We start from the raw sequence: 17,896 nt of genomic DNA on the forward strand, positions 1-17,896 counted from the left end.
CAGGGTCCTCTGGGTATCATGGGGAGCAACCCTCCAACCATGGATGGAGCTAGGAGCAGTGCCTGAGCACTGCTGCTGCCTCCAGAAATTAAAAAAAAAATCATCATAGAAATAATATGGAAACAAATAAAGACCTGAGTCAGTCGATATAAGGACTCATTAGGTACTCATTACTCGATTAAGTAATATTTTGGGGGGGGTCACACCCGGCAGTGCTCAGGGGTTCCTCCTGGCTCTACGCTCAGAAATTGCTCCTGGCAGGCTCGGGGAACCACATGGGATGCCAGGATTTGAACCACTGTCCTTCTGCATGCAAGGCAAATGTCCTGCCTCCATGCTAGCTCTCTGGCCCCTCAATTAAGTAATGCTTTATTAAATTTATTTTGTCACAGAATTCTAGAGGCAGGAGAAATAAGAGACAAAAGGCAATGGAATGGCATCCAAAGACTAAAATAGAGAACTACTAATAAAACTGTTCTGAAGTGGGGAGTGAAATTTCTCATGTTGGTGTGCCATCTTTTTATCTTATTGAAAAATAAATGCTCGGGACTGGAGAGATAGCACAGGACAGACGGTGGTTCAAATTTCGATATCCCATCTGGTCCCCCATGCCTGCCAGGAGCAATTTCTGAGTGCAAAGCCAGGAGTAGCCCCTAAGCGCTGCCGGGTGAGACCCAAAAACCAAAAAAGAAAAAAGAAAAAGAAGTGCTAGCTGGATATAATTATTCACTTGTTTTCCCTTTTCTTGTTGTTTTCTAGAGACCCACAAGCATTGAACTATTTTCTACATGGACCTAGTAATAAATCAGTAAGTAATGCTCAGACTATCACAGATAGACACTTTGTCCCTTCTTTATAGTTAAAGTAATAACTATTGAATTTGTGCCTTTGCAGAGCAATGATGACTTGACTAATGCAGGATATTCTGCAGCCAATTCAAATTCCATTTTCGCCAACTCTAGTGTGAGTATTGGAAACTGGATGCAATGATCAAGTGTTTGTGAAAATTGACGCTTAGTTGCCCTACTATCAGGTTGATAGTCTTTGTGATGAACACCCATGGAAAATGTATGGAATTCTGTTGCTGTTTCTACATTTGGGGGGTTTTTGGTTGTTGTATTTGGTTTTTGAACCATACCTGGTGGTAGTCAGGTATCACTCCTGGTGGGCACAGGGGACCATTTGGGATGCTGAGGATTGAATCCAGGTCAGCTGCATACAAGACAAACATCTCAGCTGCTGCACTATCGCTCTGGCCCCTATTTCTACATTTTCTCAGTTTTGACAACTCTGTAAGGGACTGGAGTGATAGAACAGTGAATAGGATACTTAATTTGCACGTAGTTGACTCAGGTTTGATCCCTGGAATCCTATATGTTCCCCTGAGCCTGCCAGGAGGAATTCCTAAGTGCAGAGTCAGGAGGAATGCCTGAGCATGGTCAGGTGTGGCCTCCCCGCCGATAAAAGACAACTCACGCCTCTACGAAATATATGTGCCAATTTCCTCAAGTTTTCAAGTCTATTTCTAAAGTGATTCAAAAATGTTATGACCTGAGTTTTTCTTTTAATTTAAACACCATGGTTACAAGGTTGTTCATATGGTTTTATTTTCACAGATAAAGTTTTTCATGACTGAGTTACAGTCATACAATATATAACAACCCTCACAAATGCACATTTTTTTTTTTTTTTTTTTTTTTTTTTGGTTTTTGGGTCTCACCCGGCAGTTGCTCAGGAGTTACTCCTGGCTCCATGCTCAGAAGTTGCTCTTAGCAAGCACGGGGGACCATATGGGACGCCGGGATTCAAACCGATGACCTTCTGCATGAGAGGCAAATGCCTTACCTCCATGCTATCTCTCCGGCCCACAAATGCACATTTTTGCCACCAATGTCAACAGTTTCCTTCTCACCCTTCCTGATTTATATTTTTGAATCCTATTACCTAAGTTTTAAAGATCTTGTTCTTTATGATAGCTAATTTCTAAATATTCTTTTTTAGAAAATAAATAACAGACTTATTAAAAATCTTGGTATGTTCTGTAGAGGGCTTAACATCTGTAAATTATTATTATTCTTCACAGTAACTCCATGAAGTAGATTCTGTTATATCTTATATCTTATAGATGAAATAATATCTGTCTATCCTATCTTATAGATGAAAAAATTAAAATTCAGAAAGGCTAGTACTTACCCCCAATATTACACAATCAAGAGAAATACATGTAGCTTAGGCCACCAAAAGCTAATATTACTATAACAAGTCACAGTTAAAGAATTTTGGGGGCCCGGAGAGATAGCACAGCGGTGTTTGCCTTGCAAGCAGCCGATCCAGGACCAAAGGTGGTTGGTTCAAATCCCGGTGTCCCATATGGTCCCCCGTGCCTGCCAGGAGCTATTTCTGAGCAGACAGCCAGGAGTAACCCCTGAGCACCGCCAGGTGTGGCCCAAAAACAAAACAAACAAACAAAAAAAAAAAAAAGAATTTTGGGGGGTTGGGCCACACACAGTGATGCTCAGGGGTTACTTCTGACTCTGTGCTTAGGAATCTCTCCTGGCAGTGCTCAGAGGACCATATGGGATGCCAGGGGTCAAACCCTGGTCGGTTGTATGCAAGGCAAGTGCCCTACTCACTGTGCTCCTGCCCCCCCTTTTTGAATTTTTAATGAAGTTATAGACTTAATGTGTTCAAGCCTATGTCACTTTAATCATTTCAGCTGCCTTGTTCTACAATAGTCTGGAGTCAAACTGACCAGGTGTGAAACCTCATTCGCAGTTTAACCTTAAGTGTATCACTTAAGGGGCCCGGAGAGATAGCACAGCGGTGTTTGCCTTGCAAGCAGCCAATCCAGGACCAAAGGTGGTGTCCCATATGGTCCCTTGTGCCTGCCAGGAGCTATTTCTGAGCAGACAGCCAGAAGTAACCCCTGAGCACCGCCGGGTGTGACCCAAAAACCAAAAAAAAAAAAAAAAAAGTGTATCACTTAAGTTTCTTTAAGACTTAGTCTTAACAAGGGTTAAGGTACTTGGCCTTGCATGCAACCAACCCTGGTTCAACCTCCTGCACCATGTGCACTCCTGAGCACTCTCAGTGATGGCCTAAACACGAGAGCCAGGGGAAACCTCTGAGCACCACTAAGTGACCCAAACCTCTTGCCTTGGCTTATCCATTGCCCCTGTCCAGGGCTTATTTTCCCTATTTATGAAACCAGTGGAATTTACAGAACTGCCTCCTAGAGTAGTTAGATTCATTGGCTAGTCTTGGAAACTACTTGTACAGTGTCCAATAAATGTTAACTTATTAACTGCAGTGCCTTTTCTCCATCCATAAAATGGAGTAATATTTCAGACAGACCTGTGAATGTACACTTTTCTCCACTATTTGAGAGGTAGAAGGTGTGTCCGATCATATAATGCAGGATGCCTCCAACATGCTAAGGCTGTATTAAAATCACAATACTGATTTCCCTGTGAGTCAGCCGCATTTCTCTACACCACCCCGTCATCCCTTTCTTCCCTCCCTCAATCCTAGTAATATTTCTTTTTTTTTTTTTTTTGGTTTTTGGGCCACACCCTGTGACGCTCAGGGGTTACTCCTGGCTATGTGCTCAGAAGTTGCTCCTGGCTTCTTGGGGGACCATATGGGACGCCGGGGGATCAAACCGCGGTCCGTCCTAGGCTAGCGCAGGCAAGGCAGGCACCTTACCTCCAGCGCCACCGCCCGACCCCAATCCTAGTAATATTTCTTAAGTTCATTCTGAACAGGGAATAATTGCATGTGATGCCAGTAAGCCCATAAAGTAGAAAACATAATACCTGTCCATCAACCTGAATGATTTTTATCAACTCGCCAGCATAAATAGTAATTCTAACTTTTAGACAACTTCATTCAATTTTATTTTATTAGGAACTTGTATTGCATCTTCCAGGTATAGTAGAAAATATTTTTAAAGCTCTGAAACTCTGGTCTGTGGTTTGTGCATATGAAGGCTGAAACCTGTGCTCTGTTTGTGCATTGTAAAAAAATTACCATTAAGAGATACCCATAGTTACCTTGATAGTCTGTGCAAAAAAAATATCCCTGCTTGCTTAAAATAAGACATCAAACCTGAATATGAGACACATTGGTTGCATTTCAGTGACTATCAGGTTAACTAGTCTAAGTTTTCCCCAGCTTCTAATCCTTATACCCTGGTAGCTTAGAGCTGAGAGTTTCTTTTTTTTTTTTTTTTTTTTTGGTTTTTGGGCCACACCCTGTGACGCTCAGGGGTTACTCCTGGCTATGCGCTCAGAAGTTGCTCCTGGCTTCTTGGGGGACCATATGGGATGCCGGGGTATCGAACCGCGGTCCGTCCTAGGCTAGCGCAGGCAAGGCAGGCACCTTACCTCCAGCGCCACCGCCCGGCCCGAGCTGAGAGTTTCTTATAAAGTTTGTGGGGGCTTTTCTAAGTTATTTTTTGGGGGTGCTTACGGGCCATTGCCAGCTCAGAACCTACTTTGCAACTATCATTCTCTGGTCTCCTGCGTTAAAAGCATGCACTCAACCTAGTTTCCTAGTTCTCTTTGTTTCTGAGACCACACAGTAATGCCTGGGAGACTGCTCTTAACTAGAGCTTGGAAGTTGTTCCTGTGGTGCTCAGGGGGCCATGCAGTGCCATGGATTGAACCTGGGGCTCCAGCATGGGAAGCCTGCGTTTCAGCCCTTTGAGCCGACTTTAATACTACTCTTTCTTAGGGCCTGAGAGAGAGCACAGTGGTAAGGCATTTGCCTTGCACGTGGCCACCCAGGAAGGACCCAGATCCCTGACATCCCATATGGTCCCCTGAGACTGCCAGAAACAATTTCTGGGCGAGGAGCCAGGAGTAACCCCTGAGCACTACTGGGTGTGACACCCCCCCCCCACAAAATACTACTCATTCTTGAATTATAGTTTAATATTTTTCTTACTAAAAAACATTTAGGGGCCGGCGAGGTGGCTCTAGAGATAAGGTGTCTGCCTTGCAAGCGCTAGCCAAGGAAAGATCATGACCGTGGTTCAATCCCCCGGCGTCCCATATGATCCCCCCAAGCCAGGGGCAATTTCTGAGCACTTAGCCAGGAGTAACCCCTGAGCATCAAACGGGTGTGGCCCAAAAAACAAAAAACAAAAAAGAAAACATTTAGGGGGCCAGAGAGATAGCACGGAGGTAGGGCGTTTGCCTTGCATCCAGAAGGAGGGTGGTTCGAATTCTGGCATCCCATGTGGTACCCTGAGCCTGCCAGAAGCGATTTCTTTTCTGTTCTTTTTTTTTTTTTTTTTTTTGGTTTTTGGGTCACACCCAGCAGCGCTCAGGGGTTACTCCTGTCTCTAAGCTCAGAAATCACTATACCTCTGTATAGGACACTGGTATCACTAAGAAAGCATCCAGTGTGATACCAGTGTCCTATACAGAGGTATAGCGATTTCTAAGCTATTATTTCTTAGAAATAATCATTCATTCGTTTGTGAGGAATTTGTTCTTTTTCTGCACCAGTCATACCTGTGGAAACAAGGGAAGTCCAGCCCCCTTGCCTCAAATTCCCCTTCCTCTTGAATCAGGATAGATTCCAAGATGACTCTGATCCAAAGATGAAGGCCATGCCTTAAGAGATGGGCAGACTTCACTTTCTATTTCAGAGCACTTGTTTTTGGAGTCTTGAGCAGCTGTACACAAACTGGGTCATTGCCGAGGCCACATGCTGTGAGGAAGTGCAGGACAGCCAGCTGTCACCCTACCAGGCACTGGACAAGTGAACAATCCCGTAGTGGTGCCAGCCTTGTAGCCAGGCTTGAGTCTGAGTGAGAGCACTGCTGTTGTAAACAGTAAGTCCACTGAACCCTGAGGGATTGTAGGGTTTCGTTTTGTTTCTGGAGAACACCCAACAGTGCTCAGAACTTACTTCTGGCTCTGCATTCAGAAATCACTCCTGACAGGCTTGGAGGCTAGATAGGGTGCTGGGAACCAAACCTAGGCAAGCTCCAGACCCTCATTCTGACCTTGAGGGATGGCACTTTTAAGTCAGTAGGTTTTGGAGTGGTTTTGCATCTAGAGCAATAATTAGCTGGATAGTGCCCCTTCATTTAATCTCTGGGTAGGTTTTTTTCCACCGCTGTAGATGTACAGAACTGCCTTTCTCTAAAGCAGCTGGAATGATTTATGCATATCGTAGAGGGTAGATTGCTTAGGGTGCTAAGAAAATGGGCTGGGGATATTCTGTCTACTTCTAAAATGCAGTCTGTTGTGATGGAATAATAGTTGCATGCGTAAATAAATTAGTGGTAGATCTATCATTAAAGACACATAAGGCAAGGTTAGACATAAACGATAGAAAGATTTTGTTCAGGGGCCGGGCGGTGGCGCTAGAGGTAAGGTGCCTGCCTTGCCTGCGCTAGCCTAGGACGGACCGGACCGCGGTTCGATCCCCCGGCGTCCCATATGGTCCCCCAAGCCAGGAGCGACTCCTGAGCGCATAGCCAGGAGTAACCCCTGAGCGTCAAATGGGTGTGGCCCAAAAAAAAACCAAAAAAAAAGAAAGATTTTGTTCAAATATTTCATGTGTTGAATAAAATTTCATAGGCCAGAGAGATAGCACAGAGGGCAACATACTTTTCTTGTGCACAGCCAACCCAGGTTTGATCCCTAGCACTTTGTATGGCCCCCTGAGCTTTGCTAGGGATGATCCTTGAGCGCAGGTCCAGGAGTAAGATCTGAGCACTGCCAACTATGGCCTGAAAACAACAAAAATTTTCATGTTATTATTAAAAAAAAAAAAAAACTATGCCAAACCACACATTTACCTATAGTTGTGATTCTGTGCTACTAGTTTCAAATTACATTTGGGTCATTGACCAATCAAAGGTTATTATTGCATTTCAGTATAAAATTAATCTGATACTATTTTGTTTGTTTTTGGGTCATACCCGGCAGCGCTCAGGGGTTACTCCTGGCCCTACGCTCAGAAATAGCTCCAGGTCTGCTCAGGGTTTGAACCACCGTCCTTCTGCATGGAAGGCAAACGCCTTACCTCTATGCTATCTCTTCGGCCCCAATCTGATACTATTTTAACAATGTTTTGGTCTTTTTTAAAATTAATATCTTTATTTAAGCATCATGATTACAAACATGTTTGTAGTTGGGTTTCAGTTATAAAAAAGGAACACCCCCTTCACCAGTGCAACATTCCCACCACCAGTGCCCCCCATCTCCCTCCTCCAGTGTTTGATTCTTTATTTAGATTTTTTCCATTTGATTTTGGAAATTTGAAAAAATAAAATTTTATTTTGTAAATCATTTCTTTGGGGGATCATATCCAGCAGTACTGAGAGCTCATTGCTAGCTCTGTGCTCAGGATCACACTGGCAGGCTTGGGGGAAATCTGTGGTGCAGGCAATTGAACCTGGGTTCACATGCAAGACAAGTGCCTTACCCTTGTACTATCTCTCTAGACCCTAATTCTTTTTTATTGTGAAAGAAAAGAAAATAGTTTTTAAAATTCTGAGAAAAATGAAGGATCTATGGGCCTCAGGTTGAACCACACTCAGAACTTCTGAAACCTACTCGGCTACAAAACACTGGACCTGGACCTATCCTGGGCTGATTCTCACCCATGCTTTGTACTGGAAACAGTCCTGGAAAACAAAGTATGCCAGTAGCTCACAAATTGAAGTTGGGGAGGGGGCTGGAACAATAGCACATCAGTAGGGTATTTGCCTTGCATGCTGCTGACCCAGGATGGACCCGGGTTTGATTCCCAGCATCCCCAAGCCTGCCAGGAGCAATTTCTGAGTGCAGAGCCAGGAGTAACCCCTGAGTATTGCCGGGTGTAGCCCAAAACCAAAAAACAGGGAAAAAAATTGAATTTGGGGCTAGAGAGAGATCTCAGTAGGTTAGAGTATGTACGCATCTTGCATGTTGAGGTTCCATCCCCAACACCATATGTTCCTACTAGCAGTGCCAGGAGTGACCCCTGAGCACCATGCCAGGCGTAGCCCCTGAACAACTCTGGATATAACTCAAAAAAAAAACAAAGAAGCGAAACTTCAGGTAGCTCACTGGTATATTCATGTTACTGCTCTGATTCCTATAAAATAATTGCCCAGACCAATTAGTATATATACTTTAAAAAAAAAAGCTGTACATCCTTCCTGAGAAAATCAGTGTCAGAATAATGTGAACAGTTTGAAGGGTTGTGCTTGAAAAGCAACCCATTCTGCTTCGTTATTATTTAAAAGTGAGACAGCCTTTTCAAGGGTTGGATCTCCCATGTAGATACTGCTTCTCTTTTTCAGAATGCTGATCCTAAGTCGACCCTCAAAGCTGTAAGCAGCCAGCTTGGAGAAGGGCCCAGTGATGGACTGCCACTTTCAAGTAGCCTTCAGTTTCTTGAGGATGAACTTGAGTCTTCTCCTCTTCCTGATCTCAGTGAGGACCAACCTTTTGACATTCTTCAGAAATCCTTGCAGGAGGCCAATATCACTGAGCAGACTTTGGCAGAAGAGGCGTATCTGGATGCCAGTATAGGTTCCAGCCAACAGTTTGCACAAGCTCAGCTTCATCCTTCTTCATCAGCATCCTTTACTCAGGCTTCTAATGTTTCTAATTACTCAGGTCCGACGCTGCAACCTATCGGAGTGACTCACGTGCCTATGGGAGCATCGTTTCCAAGCAATACCGTGGGAGTGCAGCATGGCTTCATGCAGCACGTGGGGATCAGCGTTCCCAGCCAGCATTTATCTAACAGCAGTCAGATTAGCGGGTCTGGTCAAATCCAGCTGATTGGGTCATTTGGTAATCAACCTTCCATGATGACAATTAATAACCTAGATGGCTCTCAGATCATATTAAAGGGCAGCGGGCAGCAGGCACCATCAAATATGGGTGGAGGGCTCCTGGTTCACAGACAGACCCCTAATGGCAACTCCTTGTTCGGGAACTCCAGTTCCAGCCCTGCAGCGCAACCTGTTACTGTTCCATTTAACAGCACAAACTTTCAAACGTCTGTACCTGTGCATAACATCATCATACAGAGAGGTCTTGCACCAAATTCAAATAAAGTCCCAATTAATATCCAGCCAAAGCCTATCCAGATGGGGCAGCAAAATACATACAATGTGAACAATTTGGGGATACAGCAGCACCACGTTCAGCAAGGGATCTCTTTCGCCTCCGCCAGCTCACCCCAGGGCTCGGTGGTTGGTCCCCACATGTCTGTGAACATTGTCAACCAACAGAACCCACGAAAACCAGTCACTTCGCAGGCAGTGAGCAGTGCTGGGGGGAGCATTGTCATTCATTCCCCCATGGGTCAGCCTCACACACCCCAGAGTCAGTTCCTCATACCTACAAGCCTTTCTGTCAGTTCCAACTCGGTACATCACGTGCAGACCATAAATGGGCAGCTTCTTCAGACTCAGCCTTCTCAACTCGTGTCTGGCCAGGTGGCCTCCGAGCATGTCATGTTGAACAGAAACTCTTCTAACATGCTCAGGACCAACCAGACATACTCTGGACAGATGCTGAACAACCAGAACACCGCCGTCCAGTTAGTGTCCGGCCAGACATTCGCTGCCTCCAGCAGTCCGGTAATCGTCAATCATGCCTCTCCTCAGATTGTCGGTGGGCAGATGCCCTTGCAGCAGGCATCACCCACCGTGTTGCATCTGTCGCCCGGGCAGAGCAGTGTCTCCCAAGGAAGACCTGGGTTTGCGGCCATGCCCACGGTGACCAGCATGTCAGGGCCCACACGGTTCCCTGCGGTCAGCTCCTCCAGCACCGCCCACCAGAACCTTGGCTCTGCCGTTCAGTCTGGGGCGCCAGGATCCAACTTTACCGCCGATCAGCTGACTCCGCCAAACAGGACTCCAGGGCCGGGCAGCGCGTCTCACCGCCTTCCGGTGTCCACTTCCAAATCCACCAGCACCTTCAGCAACACGCCTGGAGCAGGAGCACAGCAGCAGTTCTTCTGCCAGGTAATGTTTCCTTTCTCCTGTGAATGGCTGAGGGAGCGCGGAGTGGGAAACGGGGCATCTGTCCCATAGATAATGCCATTCTCCTCATGTCTTCGAGCTACAAACTTAGTAACTGGCACCTGACTGGTGGCCCTGTTTCTCCTTAATGGCCTTCGCCTGTAGCATAGTGTGGCTATTGAAAAGGGACATGACACTGCAGTGGTGGGCCTTCAGCTGCCAGTCCAGGAACTGAGGCCAGGCTTGCAGGTGCAGAAAGGCTGATGACCACAGGCCCGCTGCCTTGATCGCTGTGAGTCAGTGGGATGTGGGATGATTTGCAGGAGAGAAGCTAGGGCACAGGTGTAGACAGATTGAAGAGTACTGCTCTGGACTTAGACTCGTGGATTTGAACTCTGCCAATGCCATGGCACAAGTTAATGTTCCTTCCTAGACTTGTTTCTTACCTGTGAAATAGAACTAATCCTACTACTCCTGTTTCTTGGAATTACGAGAGGATTAAATGGCTGAATGTACCTAAAGTACTTGGTAGTCCCTAGAAAATACTCCATAAGAGACCATGTTGATATCTTGATGAAATACCTGTGGTCCTTTGAAGTTGAGAGAGATAGGCAACTGCTGGAGTATGTGCTTTGCATGTTGGAAGCCTTGTTTGATCTTTGGCAGCGACAGAAGGCCCCCATCAAAGCGTCAAAGGGAGCCTCTGAGCACTGCCAAGTGACAGTTAAAACTTCCTTTAGATTATTTGCTTACATCCTGTAACAAAATCATCTTGAGACCAGAGGATAGAGAAATTAGGATAATGTCTTGGGTATTAACTGGAGGCTCAAACACTTGACTCGAAGTGGCTCAACTGTGGGTGACTGGCTGACACCCACGGAAGGCAGGGAGTAGGAGAAGCCAAAACAAACTGACCTTGATTGCACCTATTAAGCATGAAGGTCAGCTTTTTCCAGCTGTCAGTAAAACCCACGAGGATCACAAATATAAAACACGGCAAAATGGGCAGCAACTTTGCTCCCTTGTTTTCTGATCTAGTCTGTGTGCTCCTCTAGCTCTGGTTGTTCCTCATTCTGAGAATGCTCGCTAATTCCAGGTCCTCCTCTTCCCACTAAGAATAATAAAGACATGTGGTCCCCCATGCCTGCCAGGAGCTATTTCTGAGTAGACAGCCAGTAGTAACCCCTGAGCACCTCTGGGTGTGGCCCAAAAACCAAAAAAAAAAAAAAAATAATAATAATAATAAAGACAGAGCCAGAGAGATAGCATGGAGTTAAGGCGTTTGCCTTTCATGCAGGAGGTCATCGGTTCAAATCCCGGGCGTCCCATATGGTCTCCCGTACCTGCCAGGAGCAATTTCTGAGCCTGGAGCCAGGAGTAACCCCTGAGCACTGCCGGGTGTGACTCAAAAACCACACACACACACACACACACACACACACACACACACACACACACACACACACACACACACACACACACATACACACAAATAATAATAATAAAGACATGGGCCAGAAAGTAGCACAGTGGGTAGCTGACCCAGGTTTGATCTCCAGTATCCCAGATGGTCCCTGAGCACTGCTAGGAGTGACTCCTGAGTCAGAGCCAGGAATAACCTCTGAGCAATGCCAGGTGTGGCTCCCCCCAAAAAGCAAACAAACAAACTCTACAAACAAAAACAAACCCAAAAGGGAAAGGGGTGTGTGTGTGTGTGCGTGTGTGTGTGTGTGTGTGTGTGTGTGTGTGTGTGTGTGTGTGTGTTTAGAAACGTGCCTCTAGGACCGTTAGAGCTGCAGGAATTGTATAAAGAGGGGCTGAGAGATGACTCGGTGTTGGAGCATCTGCCTCACAGGTGTCACATTCTGGTTTTGATTCAGGCACTGGGAGGGGAAGGGACAATGTAAAAGGAGTAAAGGATTCCTCTATTCCCCACATGTTCACATTGGCCAATTAGTTTTCTCTCCCTCTCACCTCCGTGCACACAGTTTTGAGAAAATTGCAGACATATATTTCTTTGTTTATGGGGGACCCACAGAATAGCCCCCAAGCAATGTTCATGGTGCTGCAGGACCATTCCTGGCCATAGTTGGTTAGTCAGACTGAAGAATTCAATGCTAGGGCCCGAAGAAATGCCAGGGGCCACCAAGGTGACCTCAGCAAGTTACCCAGGTGAGATTCGGGGCCACAGCTGGTGATGCTACAGTGCAATGTTTCTCCCTGAGACCACAGAGAGAAAAGACCCCCACGTGTAAGTGCAGTTAAATGTTCCAACCCTGCAGGCCTCTGCATCCTGCCAGAGACCATTTTACTACATTCTGAAACCTGAGGCTCATTTACATATGGATGTATTGAACATCTTTGTTTGTTACTAGAATTGATCATGCTTAATCAGTCACAACATAGTCCCTGTTTTTGATTAGGTAATCATGTGTTAATAACGACTCAAGGGGGGAGAACATCTCTTGTTATACAGAAGTGACAAACATCTCTTGTTATACAGAAGTGACAAACAAACCTACAGTATATCTCCAAAGTGATCTAAGTGTTTTGGGGGGGGGGCAAACCTGTGGCTTAGGGGACTTATTCCTGGCTCTGCGCTCCGGGGTCATTCTTGGAGGTGCTCAAGGGACCATATGGGATGCCAGAGATCGAACCCAGGTCAAACACATGCAAGGCAAACTCCCTACTCGCAGTACTCTGGTCTAGATGCTTTTTTTCCACCTTGATGACTTATACTGGTAGACTGTATTGGAAACAGAGTCAGTTGTATTTTTGTTTTGTTTTGTTTCTATTTTGTTTTTGTTTTTTTTTAATATGGAACGCTTCATGGATTTGCATGTCATCCTTTGTGCAAATGTGTTTCTGCCTTGGGTTTTCCCAGACAGTGAAAGCGTCAGGTATATTGGGTATGGAGAATGCTGTGCCCAAATAGGTAATAGAAACATCATGCTGTGGGATCCACCAGTATTCATTCCCCAGGGCATCAGAAACAATATAATGAGTCTTTAAATTAATTTTATTATAAATAAATATTTGATCATATTTTAGTTATTTATGTATAAAATGTATATATTACCTAATAGTATGTGGTAGCAAATTAAAATACCAGTATTACAGACCTGTGCTGAGTGTTTACATGGGAAAACTGAATTTAGCAGGGACTTGGGTTGTTGTTCTTTTTTTGCAGGTTTATTTATATTAGTGGTTTTCAAAATGATATTTAAAACTTTTAAATTTATTTTTAAGTATTTCTTTTGGGCCACACCTAGCAATGTTTAGGGTTTACTTGTGGCTCTTATACCACGAACCATTCCTGGTGGGGCTTGGGAGATCATATGTGTGTCAGGGGTTGAGCCTAGATTGGCTGGGTGCAAGACAAGTGTCCTACCCTCTACTATATCTTCTACCCTTTATGGGAGTATTTTTATTTGGATCTCCTTCAGCTGGTACCTTTCAGGCCTCCTGTGTCTGGGTGCTTGCACTATGCAGCTCTGGAAACTTCTCAGCAATGATATCCTTGACTGTTGCTTCGTCATCAGCATTTTCTTTTTGGCCCTCTGGGACTTTGATGATTCTTGCGTTGTTCCTCCTGAATTCATCCCAAAACTCTTTAGACTGCGGTTCGTTTATTTTGAAGCTATTTTTCCCCAGCCTCTGCTGTTAGAGGTTTTCTTTTTTTTGTTTGTTTTTGTTTGTTTGTTTGTTTTTGGGCCACACCCAGCAGTGCTCAGGGGTTACTCCTGACTGTCTGCTCAGAAATAGCTCCTGGCAGGCACGGGGGACCATATGGGACACCGGGATTCGAACCAACCACCTTTGGTCCTAGATCAGCTGCTTGCAAGGCAAACACCGCTGTGCTATCTCCCCGGGCCCTGTTAGAGGTTTTCTAAACCTCGTCCTGGAGCACTCTGTCATCTGCTGGCAAGGCCTTCCAGTGAGTTTTTCATTTTGCCTACCAAGATTTTTAGTTCTGTCATTTTTGTCTGTAGTTTTCTCATTTCTGCTCTCTCATTTGTAGTTTTCCCATTTCTGGCTACTCATTACATTGTTTTTTGAAGATGCTTATATAGCCTTAACACTTCCTGTCTGAAGCCCTTTTCAGAGAGATCATGTAGTTGGTTATTGCTGGTGTGTCTTCGGGGTCCTGTCTTCACTCCGTACACGTGATGGGGTTCTGTATTGCTTCACAGCTGGGCCTGTTGTGGTCAGAGTAGTGAGTCTTTCTCCTTCAGTCAGTGCCCCCAATCTCAACTGCCAGGGAGGTCTCTGGGGGAACTCTATCATTGGTGATCTCTCTTGTCCTCTTCAGAGCTATTCCTTTGTTGTGTAGAGCTTCTTAAGCTGGAAGCAGGAGTGCGTTCTGTGACTTGCATGCACCACTTCTCTGTGGGTAGGGCTAGGTTCTGCTCCGTTAGGTCATGTTGTGCTGGCTCTCTCCCTTCACGCCCTAGTGAGCCAAATCACAAGTTCTAATGCCTACCCATGCTTTTTGATTTTTCTTACTCCATACCCAGTTATGCTCGATGGCTACTCCTGCTCTGTGCTCAGGAGTCATCCCTGGCAATGCTCAGGGAACTATATGTGGTGCCAAGATTTGAACTACAGGGGTCAAGTCATAGCACAGTGAGAAGGGCATTTGTCTTACATATGGCCTACCTGGATCCAATCCAGCATCCCATCTGGTCCCCCGAGCCTGCCAGGAATGATTTCTGAGTGCAGAGCCAGGAGTAACCCCTGAGCACTGCCAGTTGTGTAGCACAAAAACAAAAACAAAAAATATTTTAACTGGAATCAGTTGTATTTGAGACTCCCTGTCATATCTTCCCAGGTCTTCCTTAATTCAAAAAAATATAGGGGGTCGGAGCAATAGCGCAGCAATAGGGTGTTTACCTTTCATGAGGCTGATCCAGGACGAACCTTGGTTCAATCCCCGTCATCCCATATGGTCCCCCAAGCCAGGAGCGATTTCTGAGCGCATAGCCAGGAATAACCCCTGAGCGTCACAGCTGTGGCCAAAAAAAAAAAAAAAAATTAATATAAGGGACCAGAGAGACAGCACAGTGGTAGGGCATTTGCCTTGTACATGGCTGACACAGGACAGACCTGGGTTCAATTCCCAGCATACCATATGGTCCCCTGAGCCTGCCTGCCAGGAGTGGTTTCTGAGCATAGACCGCCGCTGGGTGTGACCCCAAAATGAAACAAAACAAAAAACACACACCCAAAAAAAAAACACAAAAAAATTTTAATATGATAAAGAATTAAAATTAGAGTGCTAGAGAAATAGTACAACAGGTAAGATGGTTTTATTCCCACACGCCTATATATTCCCAAGCCTTGCCAGGAGTGATCCCTGAGCACAGAGCCAGAAATGAGCCCTGAGCACAACCAGATGTGACCCAAAAACAAAATAAATAAAATTAGAGAGACACATGCTTAAGTATAAGTTTCATTTATTTTTGGCATAAATTATAAGTGTATTTAGTTATTTTCAACAGCAGGGCCTGATAGTAGTCTCAGAGGGTTAGAGTACATGCTTTGTGTGCAAGAGCCCAGGAGTTCAATTTCTGGTACCACCTGATCTCCCAGTAGTCAGAATTCCTGAATACCAGCACTGCTGGGCATGACCCAAAAAAGCAAAAATCCCAGATATAGAAAGATAAAAAAAAAAAAAAAAAGGCCCAGAGAGATAGCACAGCGGTGTTTGCCTTACAAGCAGCCGATCCAGGACCAAAGGTGGTTGGTTCGAATCCCAGTGTCCCATATGGTCTCCCGTGCCTGCCAGGAGCTATTTCTGAGCAGACAGCCAGGAGAAACCCCTGAGCACCACTGGGTGTGGCCCAAAAAACAAAAAAAAATAAAAAATAAATAAAATGCAGGGGCTAGAGCAATAGCACAGTGGTAAGGCATTTGCCTTGCACGTAGCCAACACAGGACGGTCGGTGGTTCGAATACTGGCATCCCATATGGTCCCTTGAGCCTGCCAGGAGCAGCTTCTTAGCACAGAGCCAGGAATAACCCCTGAGCGCCGCTGGGTATGACCCAAAAAAACAAAACAAAAAAAGTTTTTTAGGGGCCGGAGAGATGGGATGGAGGTGGGCATTTGCCTTGCATGTACAAGGACAGTGGTTCGAATCCCGGCATCTCATATGGTCCTCCGAGCCCACCAGGAGTGATTTCTGAGTGTAGAGCCAGGAGTGGCCCCTGAGCACTACGGGTGTGACCCCCCCCCAAAAAAAAAAATTTTAATGGGCTAAGGATGGGGCCGGGGCAGTGGTGCAAGCGGGAGGGCATCTGCCTGGCATGCACTCGCCTAGGGTGGACCGCAGTTCACTCCCCCGGCATCCCATATGGTCCCCTAAGCCAGGAGTGATTTCTGAGTGCAGAGCCAAGAGTAACCCCTGAGTGTCACCGAGCATGGCCCAAAAACCAAAAGTAAATAAATAAATAAATAAATGAAGGTATGCCTCATATGTAAGTGATGGCTGGGTTCTTCTCTGACACCACATAAACATTTTTATCGTTTACATTAAAGCACATGTTGTTTCTTTGAGGTCAATAGGATGCTGTGTGTAAGTCATATTTTCAAAAATCAAGGTACTTCAGGGAATTTTTGCTTTTGGTCCCTCAGCTATCTTAATTGCAGGGACAACCTGCACAACCAGATTATAGAGAGGACTTAAGTCCCTGCCCCACCTTTGTAGTATTGAAAACTATTAAACCCGCAGATATTCCAAAGTCGAGTAGACCTAACTACCTATATTATCGAGTTGTTTGTGCGTTGCGATCTTCGCTCTTTGTGATGTGTCTATCTGGCATACACATATATATGCACGTTCTTGTTTCTCTGAATTATTCAAGAGTAAGTTGTGGGTGTCATGAGCCTATCTATAGGAGTAGAAGCCTCACCCAATACCAAGGACTTCTTCAGCTGCACCATAGTGTGATGGTCTCACTGAGAAATTTCACACCAATTTGTTTGTTTTGGGGTCCTACTTCGGAAGTACTCCTGACCCCTGTGTATCTCACCAGCCAGAAATGGAAAGTTGATGCAGTAAAATTACACTGAATTTTATTATTTGACCCACTAACTCCTTTAAACAGTATTTCACTCTGGGTTCTGTCGAGAGCTGGTCTCGCTTCCTGCCACTCCTCTTCCATTGCCACCTGCCAGACTAATTGTCTGGCAGAGCTGCCCTCTGCTTTCTTGCAATTCCATCCAAAGGACCGTCCATCGGTGGAATGGTTTTGACAAGACAGTCTGTTGGGTTTGCCCCCTTATTGGTGGTTTTGAGTGTGCCAGGTTCCATCTAGTCGTGACTATGAGCCTCCACGTTCAGTCGGCTTCAGTCATTGTGCTTGCTAATTCCACTGCTCTTAACAAATCCCCCTCGCCACTCACATTCCCCTAATCAAGATATTTGGGTTCGTCAGTCTATTGTTGTCTAAGAGGGTTTTTTTTTTTTTTTTTTTTTTTTTTTTTTTTTTTGTTTTTTTTGGTTTTTTGGGTCACACCCGGCAGTGCTCAGGGGTTACTCCTGGCTCCATGCTCAGAAATTGCTCCTGGCAGGCACGGGGGACCATATGGGACGCCGGGATTTGAACCGATGACCTTCTGCATGAAAGGCAAACGCCTTACCTCCATGCTATCTCTCTGGCCCCAGAGGTTTTAATTAATTGTTTTGTTTTTTAAAAAATGTAATGTGGGGAGCCAGAGAGATAGCATGGAGGTAAGGCATTTGCCTTTCACGAAGAAGGTCATTGGTTCTAATCCTGGCATCCTATAGCGCTGCCGGGTGTGACCCGAAAACCAAAAAAAAAAAGAAAAATATAATGTGGGAGCAGTGATGTAGCAGTAAGGTGTTTGCCTTGTACACGTCTGACCTAGGATGGACCAAGGTTCCATAT

At 45.4% G+C, this 17,896-nt stretch overlaps 1 protein-coding gene across 2 annotated transcripts in view; it reads left to right on the plus strand.

The window, feature by feature from the left end:
* BICRAL (BICRA like chromatin remodeling complex associated protein) overlaps window positions 1-17,896 on the plus strand; it is a 43,170-nt gene that overhangs the window by 1,265 nt on the left and 24,009 nt on the right. For both annotated transcript variants that reach the window (XM_049764909.1, XM_049764908.1), the window contains 3 exons: window positions 760-808; window positions 895-963; window positions 8,309-9,988. In XM_049764909.1, coding sequence (XP_049620866.1) covers window positions 760-808; window positions 895-963; window positions 8,309-9,988 — 1,798 coding nt within the window. The remainder of the gene's footprint in view (window positions 1-759; window positions 809-894; window positions 964-8,308; window positions 9,989-17,896) is intronic.

The sequence above is a fragment of the Suncus etruscus genome, chromosome 18 (genome assembly GCF_024139225.1).
Source record: "Suncus etruscus isolate mSunEtr1 chromosome 18, mSunEtr1.pri.cur, whole genome shotgun sequence".
In the NCBI taxonomy this organism is placed as follows: Eukaryota; Metazoa; Chordata; class Mammalia; order Eulipotyphla; family Soricidae; genus Suncus; species Suncus etruscus.